The following is a 16,267-nucleotide window of genomic DNA, read 5'->3' as shown; positions in this document are numbered from 1 at the left end:
GGTGGGCAGTTTGGGCCAAGGATGCAGGGCTGCTCAGCGTGGGCCTCTGGGCGTCCCCACCCTGGACCGCCTGCTCTGACCCAGGTTCCCCAGTTGCAGGGTCAGGAGGGCACAGGGCAGCCCTCTGCGTGCATCACCCTCTGAACTAAAGTGGGGGCTGAATCAGTAGTCTTGAAGAGAGGTTTCTGCTCCCGTGCTGCTGTGGGAGTGTGGCTGCAGGAACCAAGGAGACACTCAGAGGAGTGCCCAGGGCTGCACAGACCCACGCTGGGGGCTGGCATGGCTGTGCACGAGGGCCCTGCTCTGCATCCCGGCCTCCTCCCCCACGGGGAGGGCCGGCTCGCTGGGACACATATTTGCCCCTGGGTTCGGAGCAGCTGGGCGCAGTGGGCCCCGCAGGAGATCCACAGCTTCCAGGCGGGCAGCAGTGGGGAGGCGTGTTCTTTCCGCCATGAGCATAAGCAGGTCTCCCCTGCCCTGGTGCCCAGCCAGGCAATCACTGTTCACTTGCTAATCGCCACCTTCGGTGTACCAGGCTGGGCCTGCCTCCCAGCAGCTGTGACCAGCTGAGCAGTGACCCAGACTCACACTCACCTCCTGACCCTTGCTTGCTCCACCCCTGCCCCCCTGTGGTGTCCTCCCTGCCCCTTATGTTGGATGGGACAGGGTCCAGGAGCTGGACGCTCCCGCTCAGTCCGCGCCTGCCACGCTCACCCCCAAGTCTCAGCACCCCCTCAGGAGCAGCCGTCACCAGGGTGACCTCCCCCTCCACCCACGATCTGATGCTTGGCGCTCCTGAAACGGCTGGCCCTGAAGTTAGGAGAGAAAGGATTCATGAGGATGCATGGTAAGGGTTCTGCACCCAGTTACAGTGTGGGTGCGGGGGAGGGGTGCCGTTCCCACACCACCAAGCGATTCTCTGACTCCCGCTGGGGGTCCTACAATTCAACTCGACTCTGAGACTATCTACCCAGAGATAGCATCAGACTCCGCAGGGTAAGGGTGCAGTCCTACAAGACTGTCCCTGCCACCCCTGTGCCACGCTTCAGATGCCCATCACAAGTCCAGGCTGTGACCAATTGCAAATCCAAGGTTCTCACAACCCCTTCCTTGAGTTCCATTAATGTGCTAGAGAACTTAGGAAACCCATTTACTCACTATATTGCCAGTTCATTATAAAGTATAGCTCAGAAATAGCCAGATGGAAGAGATGCATAGGACAGGGTATGGGGAAAGGGCGTGGAGCTTCTATGCTGTCTCCAGGCACCACTCTCCCCAGATGTCCACGTGTTTGTTCACCAACCTGGAAGCTCTCTGGACCCAGTCCTTTTAGATGTTACGGAGGCTTCATTACTTAGGCATGATTGATTAAATCGTCACTGGCGATTGATCTCAATCTCCAGCCTCTCTCCCCTCCCCGGAGTAGTTGGCGGGGGTGGTGGAACTGAAAGTTCCAACCTTCTAATCACAAGGCTGGTTCTCTGGCAAGCAGCCTCATCCTTAGGTGAGATCCAAAAGTCACCTCCTTAACAAAGGAAAGACACTTTTAGGGCTCTCATCACCTAGGAAACTCCAAGGGTTTTAGGAGCTCTGTGCCAGAAACAGGATGAAGACCAAATATATATTTCTTATTAGAAATCACAGTATCATACTTGGTTTCCTCTGAGAAGGAGGCAGTCAGTCTGTGCGGGATTCATTGGCTGTGTGACCCAGGCCACTTCCTGTACTCTCTGAGCTGCAGACTCCCCAGCTATATTTAAGAGGTGTGTTGAATGTGATTTTTCTAACCTAGACCTCATGTGATTTCTCACGGGCTGGGTCTAGGTCCACAGAAGCCCAGCTCCAGGATCTTCCTCCCTACAATCCTGGGGAGGACCCCTGTGAGATTCAGCTCCCAGGAGATGGGCAAGGGCTTCCCAAGAGTCATCAGCTACCCCCACCTCTCCCACCTCAGAGTCCTCAGGCTGGGGAGAAAGATCAGAAACCTCATTTATGCCAGTTCCAGAAACTTGCGTTGGTACCAGTGGGTGCCCATCTTGGTGTTGGGCAGTGACTCCAACCCTGCCCTTGGACCTCACAGCCCCAGAAGGAACAGGGAAACACTTGGCTGGGCCAAGTGAGGCACACCTATGGGCAGAAGAAGGGGTTACATGCCTCAGAAGCTTTGAGGAGTCAGCCTAGGAGCTGGTAAATAGCCAGAGAAGGTGTGGGGAAGGGAATCCCTGGTGGATAGAACAGGCAGAGGTGCAGGGGGTGAGGCAGAAGATATGTGATGAATCACGGAGAGGTGTGGTGTGGTCAGGAAGGAGGGGGTATGTGTATTTTGGGGGAGAGAGAGGAAGCAGGAGAGACTGGCTGGGACCAGAGGGCTCAGATGCCAGCTGAGGAGCTGGAGCTTGAATCCTATAATCAGGGTAGTTCTTTCTGACTCAAGTGCTTTCTGGGGTTTGGGTTGCCAGGCAGGGCAGGGTGGTGCTTTCTGGGACTGAGTTAGACAAAATGCCCCACCAGGAGTTTATACGATGTTATCATCCAAAGTGTTTTGAGGCGGGGCAGGAGCAGCGCGGGCTGGCAGACTCTGGGAGGAGGAGACCAGTATCTGTTCTGCAAGCAGCCCAACCCCAGCTGTACTCAGCTCCCACCCCTTGCCTCTATGGGGCTGGTCACCCAGACCTCACTGTGCTGAGGTCACAGGTATAGGTTTCTGAGATCCCAGGCTAGGCAGGAGGAGTGGTCAATAGAACACACCTTTCTGGCCAACAGGGCACTTGCTGGGTGATCAGTCCCTGAAACTCTGGACTCACTTGTTGGGAATGTTGATTGGGGAACACACTGCTGAGCAGGACGAGGCCCTCTGACCTGATCTGCTCACATCATGTGTTAATTGCTCTTCCTGGACACACGCTGCGTTCCAGCTCCCAGGTGTCATCCAGGTATGCAGGTGTGTTTGGTCAGTGTGCATGTGCCTGTGCGTGCTCATTTCTGTGTTGGTGTGTGAGCATGTGAGGAGGTGTTTATAGGGTCTGGATGAGAAAACTCTTCTTCCACCCTGACCTCAGGCTTGGAGGGTTAAACACGTGCATCGAGATGGTCACCCTAATCCTGGCTTGTCCCCCTGCAACACCAGACATCAGTCTGTTTCATTCCCTGAAGAGTCTATCTTTCCTCCATGCCTGGGTGGGCCTGTGAGCTTTCTGGTTTAATGCAGCTGCAGGAGGCAACCAGAGGTTGTTGGAGCCAAGCCTTATCGGACACAGGGAGGTATGGGACTGCACGTGCTCTTTCTGTGTGACCACATCAGTTAAGGTTGTAGGGTGGTGTGCAACAGAAACTGACTGATATCTTAAGCAAGAAAGGGATTTGTTGAAGACCTCAGGAGCTCACAGAATCTATGGGAAGATTGGAGATTCAGGAGCCAGGGCTCTGGGGCCATCTTATTGGGACATTTTCTCCCTATTCTTTTTCCACCCTACTCAAGATTTAAAGCCCTGGATGAGAGAGTCCAGTTGGATCCTATGCCCATGCCTTGATTTATAGCTCCATTAAGACCAGGAAACCAGGGTGCACTTAGGAAGGGAAATGGACATTGAGCATCAAAATAAAACATCAGTGAAAGAATAAAAGACCGGAAAAAAAAAAAACCCACAAAAACCAAAGACTGTGTCCATTACAGTGATCTTGGGCAGGCCACTGGCCTTCTCTCAGATGCAGCCTCTCATGGGACAGGGAAGAGGCTGGACTCAGTGTCCTTCAAGGGATTCTTCACTTCTGATAGTCTGAGTCCATGATCAAAGGAGATTGGAGCGTCTATAATTCAGAAAGTGTTAAGAATGTTCAAAAGAACAGGAACTTCTGTGTTAGTGGGGCTCAGAGGCATCTGTTCTGAGCAGGAGAGAGAGGCAGAGACGAGGCGTTCTGAGCAGAACTCGTGAGGCAGGCCCAGGCTGGGGGGTGGAGGGGCTCCAAGAGTCCCCAGCTTGGCAACAGCAGGAGCAGAGAGGAGGTGTCCTCTCCCTACCCGTGGGTGGTGAGCTGTGGAGAACGTATTCAAAGGGTGGAGGGAAATGGCACAGGGAAGTTAATGGAGGGTGGAGTCAATCAGGGAGAAAATGCCTTTACCAGAAGGGCCCGGAGAGGAATCTGGCTGGTTCTGAGTCACGCAGAGCAACAGATCCATGATGCAAATCAGCGCACACTTACTGAGCACCTGCTAAATGTCATTTACTCATTCAGTCACACACATTCTCTGAGCACCTCCTCTGTCCTGGACAGCGGAAGTGAATCAGACAGCGTATGGACCCTTAAGGCTCACGATCTGTTGTTGGGCTGGTGGGGGGGAGTGGTGGACGCATGTACAAACATAATCAGCACAGTGAGTTTGGTGTGATGGAGGAGGGATACACAGGTTACTCAAGTAACCTAGGGGAGGAAATGACAGTGTAAACAAGCAGGTCAGGGAGGGCTTCCTGGAGGAAGTCATGGCTGTGCTGGATTTCTGAAGGACTCATGGGAGGAGTGACCTAGGTAGACGGCATAGGCAGAGCAGGACTAAAAAGCCAGGGGAGGGGGCTGCCCAGGTGACGCTCTCCGTGGTCCTGAACCACCAGTGTGTTAGTAGGACAAGGGCTTTTGTGTTGAGGGGAGAGCAGGGACTAGAGACAACTGCCCCCAATTCCTGCCACTCCTCTGGGCTCCAGGAAGTATCATAACTATGAGCGGGTTCAGGGAGATCAATTTTCAGTGTAGACGAGTGTAATTTTGAGAGATGGGCAGTAGGACCTGAGGCTGGAGATTGGCATGGGTCATGAAGGGTTATCGGAGATCATGTTAAGGAATTTAGATATGTTTTTTTTGTTTTTTTTTTTTTGGTACGCGGGCTTCTCACTGCTGTGGCCTCTCCCACTGCGGAGCACAGGCTCCGGATGCGCAGGCTCAGTGGCCATGGCTCACGGGCCCAGCTGCTCCGCGGCATGTGGGATCTTCCCGGACCGGGGCACGAACCCGTGTCCCCTGCATCGGCAGGCGGACTGTCAACCACTGCGCCACCAGGGAAGCCCTAGATATGTTTTAAAAATTTATTAAGTATAGTTGATTTCCAATGTCATGTTAATTTCTTCTGTACAGCAGAGTGTTTCAGTTATACATATATATATTCTTTTTCATTTTCTTTTCCATTATGGTTTATTACAGGATATTGAATAGAGTTCCCTGTGCTATACAGTAGGACCTTGTTGTTTATCCATTCTATATATAATAGTTTGCATCTGCTAATCCCAAACTCCCAATCCATCCATCCCTCACCCTCCCTCCCCCTTGGCAACCACAAGTCTGTTCTCTGTGAGTCTGTTTCTGTTTCATAGATAGCAACTCAGATATTTTTAATCCTGTAGGCAGTGGGGAGCCATGGAAAAGTTTTGTGCAAGGTAGTGGTAGGGTTGTATGTGTGATTTAGAAAATTACTGGCAAAAAATATGAAGAAAAGACCAGAGGGGAGACTTCCCTGGCAGTCCAGTGGTTAAGACTCCATGCTTCCACTGCAGGGGCTGTGGGTTCGATCCCTGGTCGGGGAACTAAGATTTCACATGTGGCTGAAAAAAAAAAGAAATGAAAAAGACTGGAGGGGAATGTTGGAACAGGTGGTGTTCATCTTTAAAAGGGTCCAAGTGAGACATGGAAAGGTTTGAGCTAAGTCCATGAGCAATTGGGACACTGGGAGATATTAAAGAGAAAAAATGGACAGGCCCTAGAGGTGGGAGTTGAGGGAGAGGAAGGAGTCCCAAATGGCTCCCAGGTTTCCAGCTCAGTGACAATGTGGATGCTGCTGCTATTTGTCAAGAGATAAATGATCCTGGGTGGGAGCAGGTTTAGGGGAAAGACGGTGAGTTCAGTCTTGGATGTGCTGAGTTCAAGGTGCTGGGGGATATCTAGGGAGGAGAGTGCAGGAAACTGCATGTGGACCTAGTGCTTGGAGATGAGGCCACATCTAGAGATGGAGGTTGGGGTGTCCTAGGGAGGTGGATAATTGTTGAAAGCCCAAGCATGGGTGAGAGGCTGCCAAGGGAGAGTGTGCCATGTGAGCAGGGAGGAGACTGAGGCTGAGCCCTGGAGACACTCCTGTGTAGGGAGATGGGCAGAGGGGAGGTGGACTGAGCTCCCAGGTAGCAGCCGTGGGGGAGCCAGTGTTTCTCAGAGTGTGTCCTGCAAAGCTGTAGTCATCTTACGAGATGTTCTGTGGTCTAGTACACATGGGGACATGGCAGCCTAAACTTCCCCATGGGAGACTCCCATGTGTACACTCCAGAGTGTACACTCTCAGATTAAACACTCTGGAAAGTTCCTCAGTTAGGAAACCTAATTCTCTGTGTTTATCCCACCATTTCCCAAACATACTTGCCCTTGGGACACTGGCCGCTAATGAAATGTGCCCCGTTTGTTTTGAAATTATGGTCTAGACCTAATGAATGAGTATCAGAAGGCCCTTTAGCCATCATTGAGTTCAGCCTCCCATCACGTTGATGAGAAAGCTCTGTCCTGGAGAAGCTAAGAGCATCGCTATGGGGCAGTAGAGGAAACACTGGATTAGGGGGTAGACACACCTGGGTTTAGTGCAAGCCTCATCATTTACTAGTGACCTTAGGTAGATTACTTCTCTTCCCTGGGTCCCTTTATCTGTGAGATGAAGATAAGAACCCTACAAGTTCTATAGCTGATGGTCCCAGAGGCTCTCAGGAGGCCACAGTGACTTTCCCAGGGCCATACAGCCCAAAAGGGCTTATTTTCCTCCCCATTACTGTGCCTTTGGTGGCCCCTTATCCCACCTAAGGACCCACTCTAGAGAGTGCCTTTGAGTTAAAATCCCAGAAAAACCCACAGACTGGGAATGGTTGGCTTGCTTGGTGGCAGCTTAGAGGTCCCCCAAATTTGAAAGGCTCAAAACTCTGCCAATTCTCCCCTGCTCCGGAGCCTACTCAGTGGTGGAAAGGCAGTGCCACGGAAAGGGAACGCTCCCCTTCCCGGCTAAGGCCTAAAACTGCTCCCTGGGCAGAGCTGTGGCTGAAAGGATGAGGAATTTTGGGGAGTGGGAAGGGGACCATGGTGTTGGGCTTAGAGCCATGGTTCTGCCTTCTTCACTGCTGGACAGTCCCCTAGCTGGCCACATCCCCCTGCTGGGCACTGTCCTTTAGCTGGCACCATCACACAGTTATGAAAGTCAGTGCCAGGGCTCAGTCCCAATCCCACGGAGCTCCTAGGTCTGTCCTTTCCTGTTGAATCACCTGCCATCCTGGGCCACCCCGTGGAACTTCCCTCATCCAGCTTTGCAGGCCTGCGCTCAGCAAGCTGGAAAGAGGCAGCAAGGCAACTTTCAGAATGAAATCTATTTTCCTAACCCTCCCGTCACAGTCATTCATACCCAACACGTCGAAGCCTATTTTTAGTCACTTTGCAGAATTTAAAATACACCTCGAAGGCGCCAAGAAGCACCAGCTTGGGGATTAACTCTGCTCACAAGAGACAGTGGGGCGGGAGTGGGGACGGGTGCCTTGTGCTGTGTCACCCGTTGGCTATGCCATGACTCACTGTGGCCGACACCTTCGCGAGATGCACCTGCCCATGGATGTGGGCTCTGGAGCAGCCTGCAGTGGGATCTGAGCTCCCAGCCCAGGCCGAAGTGATTGCACCAACCTGGGTCAGCACCAGCCCTGCTGCCAACTAGCTGCATGTCCATGGTAGGGTCATTTATGGGCCCTGGAACCTGTGTGTGAATAATTCTGGTTTCCCAGGCTCTGTCTAGTTCTAACATTGTCCTCAGCACTCTGTACAGGATTTTCATTTAAGCTGCAAACAAATGAATGGCGGAGGGAGCTTACCAAAACCACAGCCCCTCTGAGATGGGTGAGAGTGGAGATTGTGGCCCTGAATACAGAAACTACCTGACCACTCTGCACAGGAGACAGGGCTCCCCGCTCCCCCAAGGGAGGACCTGGGGGACTTCCAGACCCTTTAAACCCTATCCTCCTATCTACCCCCAGAGAGAGAAACTGAGACCCAGAGAAAGTTAGGGGTCTTGTCTAGGGTCATGTCACACACCAGGGCAGAACTGGGCTAGGACCCAGCCTCCTGTCTCCCATTCAGGGCTTTGTCGTGTGCTGCTGAAGTGTGATGCTTGCGGTTGCCCGTTGCCGTGCCCTCAGGAGAGAAGACCCCCTTTCAATGCCCTGTTTCGGGGGTGGGGGAGGGGGCCGGTTGGAGCCCTGGCTCTCTCTGCCAGGGGCTGCCCTTCTGAGGGGCAGGGGTAGGGTCTCGGTGTGCACACAGGAATGGGCCCGGCAGGGGGCTGGATCTGAGCTTCCCTGGAGAGGTGGGCGACATAGCCTTCTGTGACTGGTGGAGGCCTGGGTCCCGGGCCAACCCCCCACCCGTCACGCTTCTTGGTTCTTACGCAGCCCTCCCTGAACTGATTAAATCATGGCGGGTGAGTAGCTGCTGGAAAGGCCACGGGTCCTCCTACCCGCGCCCCTGACTTAACCGTCTGAGACCCTCTCTCCAGGATGTCCGTATGCCCTGAGCTCTAGCCCTCAGCTCTCTCCCAGAGTCTCCGCCGCGGTAGGGAGCGAGGAGGGCACTGAGTGGGTGCTGGGAAGTCCTGCTTCCCGGACGCTACTCTTAGCTCCGTAGCTCCCCACAAACCCCCTCCGTGTCCTCGTCAGCCTCGGCGGCCGCGCGGCTCCAGAGTGACTGCGCCCCCGTCGGGCGGGAGGGGCTCTGCGGCCCGGCCCTCCCCCTCCGCCCCCCGGGGGCAGCACGTGCGGGGCGGGGCTGTGGCCCGAGCCCGGGGCTGATTGGGCGCGGGCCTGGTGGGCGGGGCCGGGCCGCAGCTGTCAGAGCAGCGGCGGCGGCGACCGCGGCGCACCGGGCTGAAACGGTGGCAGCGCCGCAGCCGGGGTCGGAGCGCAGGAGCCGACGGGGCCCGGCCGGGATGGTGCAGCGGCGGCTCCTCGGCGCACACACGCACTGAGTGGGCCCAAGCTGGGCCCCGCGCCCCCCGCGCCCCCCGCCGCCCCGGTCCCGGCCGGCATGATGTGCCTGGAATGCGCCTCGGCGGCGGCGGGCGGCGCGGAGGAGGAGGAGGCGGACGCGGAGCGGCGGCGCCGGCGCCGGGGGGCGCAGCGAGGGGCCGGCGGTGGCGGTTGCTGCGGGGCGCGGGCAGCGGGCGCCGCTGGAGTGGCGACCGCCGACGATGAGGTGCAGACGCTGTCGGGCAGCGTGAGACGGGCCCCTTCCGCACCCCCCAGCACCCCCAGCACCCCCAGCTGCGCAGCCGCTGCCAAGGGCCTCGGCGCTCAGCAGCCCAAACCAGCCAGCTTGGGCCGCGGGCGGGGGGCAGCCGCTGCCATCCTCAGCTTGGGCAACGTGCTCAACTACCTGGACAGGTACACCGTAGCAGGTGAGCGAGTGCCCCACCCAGCCCAAGAACCAGGACCCTCTGCCTCGAGGTACCTCGGGGAGCCTTCGGTCCCAGGCCCCCTATATCCAAGCCTTTCGTGGGGTCCCTAAGGGCCCTCCGTTCAGGCACAACTGGGCAAGTGATGCCCTGAGATCTACTGGTCCAATCCAGGGACCGGCCCCCGCACCCCTGGGCCAGGGGTTGGGGGAGTCCCCACCCCTGGAGTAGCCCGCGCGTCCTCGCCAGCCCTTGACGTCCTATCCGTTGTCCTCTTCTGCTAGAGAGTCTCCTTTGCGTCTCTCTGCGTTCTGGCCTCCGCGCCCCCATCCGCCCCAGCCTCAGGTTCCCGGGCCTCTCCTCCCCTTCCCCCAGCCCAGGCTGTCTGTCGGTCCGTAGCCGGTCAGTTCCTTCCTTCCTCCGCCGTCTCCACTCCCCTGCGTGCGTGCGGCGAGTGCGCGCGCCCCTTGCGGGTGTGTGCCAGGGGAAACCAAGTGTGTGCTCGCGGGCGGCGCGGATGTGTGTGTGAGCGTGTGAGCGCGTGGCTGACAAAGGCTTGGGGCTGCGGGGAGCGGAGGGAGGGGCGGGGCGGGTCCGCGGCGCCTGGGGACCCAGGATGCGGTTTGCAGCTGGCCCTGGCTAGAGGCCCGAAGACGCCTCCCCCTGTTCTGTGTCGCTTGGGGCCTGGGGTAGGGCGCGGGCCACTGGGGCTGCCTCCTCCTCTGTGAGCATCTCCGGGAATCAACCTTGGGGAGGGGCTAGAGGTAGATAGAACAACTGAGTTCTAGCCCCGGATTTTCCCCCTTGTGCTTGGTGTGTGACCTTGGGCCGGTCTTAGCCTATGTTTAGGTCTGTTTCCCCGTTTGTAAGGTGGTTGGTCCTCAGGCCCTTTGGGGATGAAAGGGCGTTCTGGGATTCCAGTCTCCTCGCTCCCTTCCCATAGTTCTGGGGCGGGGGGCAGGGGGGAGGTGGTGGTGCCTGTGAACAGGGGGTTTTCCTAAATTGAGCTGCCCCTCGGTGGGAAGGGTGCAGCCTTGAGAGAAAGAGACTTTGGCCAGGCTAGCATGTGGGGGCTCTCTGCCATGGGAGAGCAGTGACTGGATACCTGACATCCTGGCATGCTGGCCTAACCATAGCTTAGTAAAATCTGGAACTAGAAAAAAAAAAAAAAAAAAAAGAGGGAGGAATTTTGGACAGACTCGAAAGAGAACTAACTTTGTACCCATGGAGAGAGGCAAGCTCTGGCTTAAACCATAAAACATATGCCACCTGGGTCCCCTTCCCTAGGACTCAAGTCTCCCCCTCTGTTGAATGGGCTTTTGTGTCAAGTGGAAGGAGGAACTCTAATGGGAGAGCAGAGGCTTCCGCCTTCCCCCACTCCCACTTTCAAAACCCTTTATCTCTCTGACCCTCCCTGCGGGGAGTTGGAAGTGGGTACCAGTGGCACCAGTTTCCAGGTCGAGCTCAAGGGGCTCTTACTTTGGCCTGGTGAGCAGGAGTACCCAGCACCTCCCAAGTGCACCAGCCGCATGGCACACACATGTGCCATGCTGCCTGGGACCTGGGAGCTTAGGTGCCACCCTAAAGTGGGGAGAAGTCAGAGAACACGGGGGGCGCCTGTAGTTAGTGCAACATCGACTTCTGTCCGTAGATGGGCAAGCCGAGGCCCTTGTCCAAGATGGCCCGGAGAGCGCGCGACAAAGCTGCTGTTCGATCTGCCTGTTTCCCACCCTCTCCGCTGGGCAATGAATGGCCTGCTTCTAGTGCTGTAACACACTCCAATTTGTTTTTTCATGCCCCTGACCACCCCCTCTGATATTCTTAGGGAAACCGACTCTGCTAGGGACTGAGGTGCGACGGTGGGATCAGGGAGGGCTGGTGCTTATCTGCCCCCACCCCCACTTGCGTCCCAGAGTCAGAATGCGAGAACAAGATAGGAAATTTCTGGTGAATTGGTAAGGGGGGGTGGGGCAGTAGGGAGGAAGGCCCGGAAAGCTCTGTGCAAACACCGCCTGAGCTGTGCATCCCTCCCTGTCCCTCCAGGGTGGGAGCTCATGCACCACCCTGCCCCCAACACACAGCATACACAGATTTCCTCTCCGGATAAGCCTGGCTCCCTCCCTCTCTCTTTATGGTAGATTCTCCTACCACCACCCCCTTGCTGCCAAGTTCAGTTTTCAGGAAGATTTACTGTTTCTATGGCAACTATTATGGCTTGATGTATCTTGGGAAATTGGGGGGACCACAGGGGAATGGTCATCCCTGGCCCCCGTCCACCTGTTGCTGGCTGTCCAGCTGGGACAGAGGAGGGTAGGCAGACAGTCCACTGCACAGTCATCTTTGATATTTGCGCCCACCTGATCCCTGAGAACCTCACCATCTGGCCCTGCCTCCCCCATCAAAAAGTGGGTGAGTTCCCACTCTCTTCCTTTAAATCTTTCCTGTGCATTTCTGTTTTCATGGCATAGACCAGCTCTGTCCAAAAGGGATATAATGCAAGCCATGGATATAATTTAAAATTTTCTAGTAGCCACATTAAAAAAGTAAAAAGAATAGGTGAAGTGAATTAATAATGTATTTTATTCCACTCAATATATCCAACATAATTCAACATGTAATCAATATAAAAGCTACTCATGGGATAGTTCGCCTACTTTTCATACTGAGTTTCGAAACTCAGTGTGTTTTACATTTACAGCACACGTCAGTTTGGACTAGTTGCTATTCAGGTGTCCAACAGCCACAGTGGCTCGGGGCCACCACAGTGGACAGTGAAGGTCTAGAGTCTTTGATGCCAGAGTTCACATCCAGGCTCTTCAACTTCCCAGCCATGTGACCTTGGGGATGTCTCCTGAGCCTTCTGGGTGATCATTTCCTCCCCTCCACCTCCCAGGGTGTGTGGCATAAATGAGAATATCTCTTAAGCCAGACTCCTAGGAGAGCTTCACAAATGTCAGCTCCCTGCTCTTCCATGGCTCTGCCCAAGCTGTGCCCTGGCCACTGTGCCCTCCTGTTTTTCAGTTTCTGACAGTTCCTTTCAGGAAGCGTTGGCAAACCCCTCCCTTCTTCACCAGGGCTGATCTCCATCCTGGGAACTCCAGGAGGTTCTGCCTCTGCCCTAGCATTCCCAGCGCCACCCCCAGTTATCTGGCTAATTATGGCACCTCCTCCTCGTTCTCCTCCCCCTCCTCCTCCCCTCCTCCTCGTTCTCCTCCCCCTCCTCCTCCCCTCCTCCTCGTTCTCCTCCCCCTACTCCCCCTCCTCCTCCTCTCCTCCTCGTTCTCCTCCCCCTACTCCCCCTCCTCCTCCTCTCCTCCTCCTCCTCCTCCCCCTCCTCCTCCTCCCCCTCCCCTCCTCCTCCTCCTCCCCCTCCCCTCCTCCTCCCCCTCCCCTCCTCCTCCCCCTCCCCTCCTCCTCCCCCTCCTCTCCTCCTCGTTCTCCTCCCCCTCCCCCTCCTCCCCCTCCCCTCCTCCTCCTCCTCCCCCTCCCCTCCTCCTCCCCCTCCCCTCCTCCTCCCCCTCCCCTCCTCCTCCCCCTCCTCTCCTCCTCGTTCTCCTCCCCCTACTCCCCCTCCTCCTCCTCTCCTCCTCCTCCTCCTCCCCCTCCTCCTCCTCCCCCTCCCCTCCTCCTCCTCCCCCCCTCCTCCTCCCCCTCCCCTCCTCCTCCCCCTCCCCTCCTCCCCCTCCTCCTCCTCTCCTCCTCCTCCTCCTCCTCCCCTACTCCCCCTCCTCCTCCTCTCCTCCTCCTCCTCCTCCTCCCCCTCCCCTCCTCCTCCTCCTCTCCCACCCCTCCTCCTCCTCCTCCCCCCTCCTCCTCCTCCCCCTCCCCTCCTCCTCCCCCTCCCCTCCTCCTCCCCCTCCCCTCCTCCTCCTCCTCCCCCTCCCCTCCTCCTCCTCCTCCCCCTCCCCTCCTCCTCCCCCTCCCCTCCTCCTCCCCCTCCCCTCCTCCTCCCCCTTCCCCTCCTCCTCCTCCCCATCCTCCTCCTCTTCCTCCCCTCCTCATTCTCCTCCTCCCCCTCCCCCTCCCCCTCAGAACCCCCCTGAGGGCAGCAGGCCTCAGAAGCAGGTGAGAAGGACCAGGTTCCCGCTCTTGCTTTTCTTACTGAGCATTGTTTCAGTTGGATGAAAGTGATGTAGCCCGGAAACTGCCTCTAAACCCTTGCCCCATCCTCCTTGGGTGGATGAGGACACTGACACCGGGAGAATGCTGGAACTTATCCAAGGTCACATGGCGGGACGGAGCAGGACCAGAACGCTCCAGTGTGGTCTTCTCTCAGGGGGAGGACAGAGCATACCCCCTGCTTCTGACCTGGAAACTCAGAGACTCTGCTGGCCAGGGCAGAAGCCCTCTGGGCAGATGAGTTTCAGCTCAGTTTAACAGCAGCAGTTTGAGCTCCCCTAGGGCACGTGGCTCTTGCACCCTCCCCCAAGCCCCTGTGAGCCTGGCAGCCACCCACTCTCCATTCAGAGCCCACTCCTGGATGCCAGGTCAGGAGAAGGAAGAAGTCTCTCAGGCGAGGGTCCTGGGTCTCCTCTTACCAGCTCTACATCCTGGTGCCGGAGCTGCCTGTGCTCCTGGGCTCCCATTCTTCCATCTGTAAAATGGAAGCAGAGCTGAGGGTGTAGGTGGCAGCATTCTGCTCCTGGAACCAGGCCCAGCAAGAGGGAGCTGGGCAGGCCCTGTTCACGTTTGGTGAATAACTATTTGAAAGCTGAGATCCTCCCCCAACTTCTCTGGGATACCTGTTCTCTTCGTGAGACGTAGTTTCTTTCCCTTTGATCCCGTACCCTGGCAGACCAGGCACTTGAAATTGGGCGGAGCAGGGGCTGGTGAGGAGAGGCAAAGCCCTGCCCTGGGGGAGTCCTTTTCTGCCAAAGAAGCTGAGACCGGTATCCATGGCAACCACTCACTAACACAAACCCAGAAGGAGAGAGTAGTACAGGGAACCAGCCTGGAACACAGGCCTGGCAGGGACTGGAGGCTTCCCCAAACACCTGGGCTCCACGCAGGAGGGGCTGCCAGGCACGGGCTTTTAGCTCTTTTTCTGTCTGCTTGGTTGAGGCTGTCCAGAGCTGACAGTTGGGGAAACAGAGGCTCAGGGCCTTTTACAGAGTCACCTGAGTGCGTAGAAGCCAGGTCAGTCCCCAAGCTCCGTGTCTATCTTTGTGGATAAGGATATCAACACCACTCCGCCCTGCCCCCTCAGGTGGCTTTGTCCCCTTGAGTGGCCCTGCCCTGGTCACCACCAACTCAGCACTACGTAAGGTCTATAGGGCGGGGTGTCCCAGGGCCACATTCCAGAATGCCTGTCTGGCGGGTCAGCGTCCAGGTGCACCGCTGGGCTGGCCTGGAATGCCAGTGCCCCAGTGACTAACCGCCAGCAGCCCATTTCCTTGCTCCTTTTCCTCCTTGGCCGCTTTCTGGCTGGTTCTAACAGCATTTCTGCTGTGCCGTTGACCTGTCAGAGAAGTGCTTTGAAACTCACTGCCTTGATTTGGGACTCAGGGCCAGTGACTGGCCCAGCCTGTGCCTTAGTTTTCCCTTTGTGAATGGGGCCGGAAGGCTGCAGGCTGCAGGGTACAGCCTGGTCTGAGAGTGAGGCTGCTCAGAGAGGAGGAGTTCCGCGTCCCTTCCCCAGACAGGAAGTGGCTTTGTTTCTGCCTGGGTGTGGGGGCCTGAAATCCTGAGGGCAGAAGGGGGATGAGAGCAAAGGAGGCAAAGAGGACACTGTCTTGATCCCCAGGCCCCTGGGGCTGGGCTCCTGGTTGGGCCCTGACAGTCTCCTGGGCTGAGCTTCCTACTCCTGGCTTTATCAGAATTGCTGTGTGACCTGAGGCAGATCCTGACCCTCTCTGAGCTGTGAATCCACAGTAGATGATTTCGTTCCTCTTTTTCTGTGGTGGTCAAGGTCTTGCTCTCAAGGGTAGTATGGGGCACATGACTTGGTCTCAGGGACTCTTGTTTTCTGGAGCTCGGCTCTGCCTGTACCTCCCTTTTCCAGGACAACCCAGGACTGTTCCCTAGATGCTGCAGCGGCCAACCTTAGTTTTGTTTTTGTTTTTTTGTTTTTCTGTTTTTTTTTTGGCGGTACGCGGGCCTCTCACTGCTGTGGCCTCTCCCGTTGCGGAGCACAGGCTCCGGAAAGCAAAGCTCCGTAGGCTCAGCGGCCATAGCTCACGGGCCCAGCCACTCCGCGGCATGTGGGATCTTCCCGGACCGGGGCACGAACCCGCATCCCCTGCATCAGCAGGTGGACTCTCAACCACTGCGCCACCAGGGAAGCCCCCCAACCTTAGTTTTTGCTGCCGGGTCTCAGTGGTGTCTCTGCCCTCCTTCCAGGAAGTCTTCCCTACACCCCCCCACTCTGCCCACCTCCATCACGGCAGCTACCCCCATACAGGGTGGCTGTCTCCCTTCAGACTCACGTGGCTGAGCCTGGTCATCTCTGTGTCCCCAATATGTGTGGGGGGCTGGCACAGGCTTGGCTCTTGTTGGCCGACTGAGTGGCAGAATTGAGTTGACCCAGCCCTGCCTGTCCCCAAAGCCCATCCTTCTGGGCTGAAGGGGCACTGGTAGGTTTGAACGACCCTGGACAAAGACCAGGCCCCTGTAGCCGAGGTTGGGGCTTCTCTCGTGGTGGCCAGCGCTGCCCTTTTGTTCTCAGTAGGACACGATGAGCTGGAGGCCTCATGTCTCTGAGAAGGAAGTGGGGGCAGAGATCAGTGTGGTCCCTGTCTGTGCAGCCCGCAGCCCTGACAATGGGGCTCCCTGGCCCCATGCTGGGCAGAATGGCTCCTGTACATGCAGGAGGGCACTATGGTGGCT

General features: G+C 56.8%; 1 protein-coding gene across 2 annotated transcripts in view; it reads left to right on the top strand.

Annotated features, from left to right (window-relative positions):
* The first annotated feature begins 2,915 nt into the window (after positions 1 to 2,915).
* Positions 2,916 to 16,267, top strand: part of SPNS2 (SPNS lysolipid transporter 2, sphingosine-1-phosphate) — a 42,232-nt gene continuing 28,880 nt past the window's right edge. Inside the window, exon 1 of one of the 2 annotated variants that reach the window (XM_082605008.1) lies at positions 2,916 to 2,933. Coding sequence is in view for 1 of the 2 variants with exons in the window: in XM_082605007.1 (XP_082461133.1) it covers positions 9,076 to 9,445 (370 nt within the window). In the remaining variant the exon portion in view is untranslated. Of the gene's footprint in view, positions 2,934 to 8,901; positions 9,446 to 16,267 lie in introns of those variants that run through there. The other variant, XM_082605007.1, reaches the window with a different exon arrangement.

The sequence above is a fragment of the Mesoplodon mirus genome, assembly GCF_964341445.2.
Source record: "Mesoplodon mirus genome assembly, chromosome: 18".
Classification (NCBI taxonomy): Eukaryota; Metazoa; Chordata; class Mammalia; order Artiodactyla; family Ziphiidae; genus Mesoplodon; species Mesoplodon mirus.
Note: the sequence above shows the minus strand (reverse complement) of the source record. Positions and strands in the feature narration are given on the sequence as shown.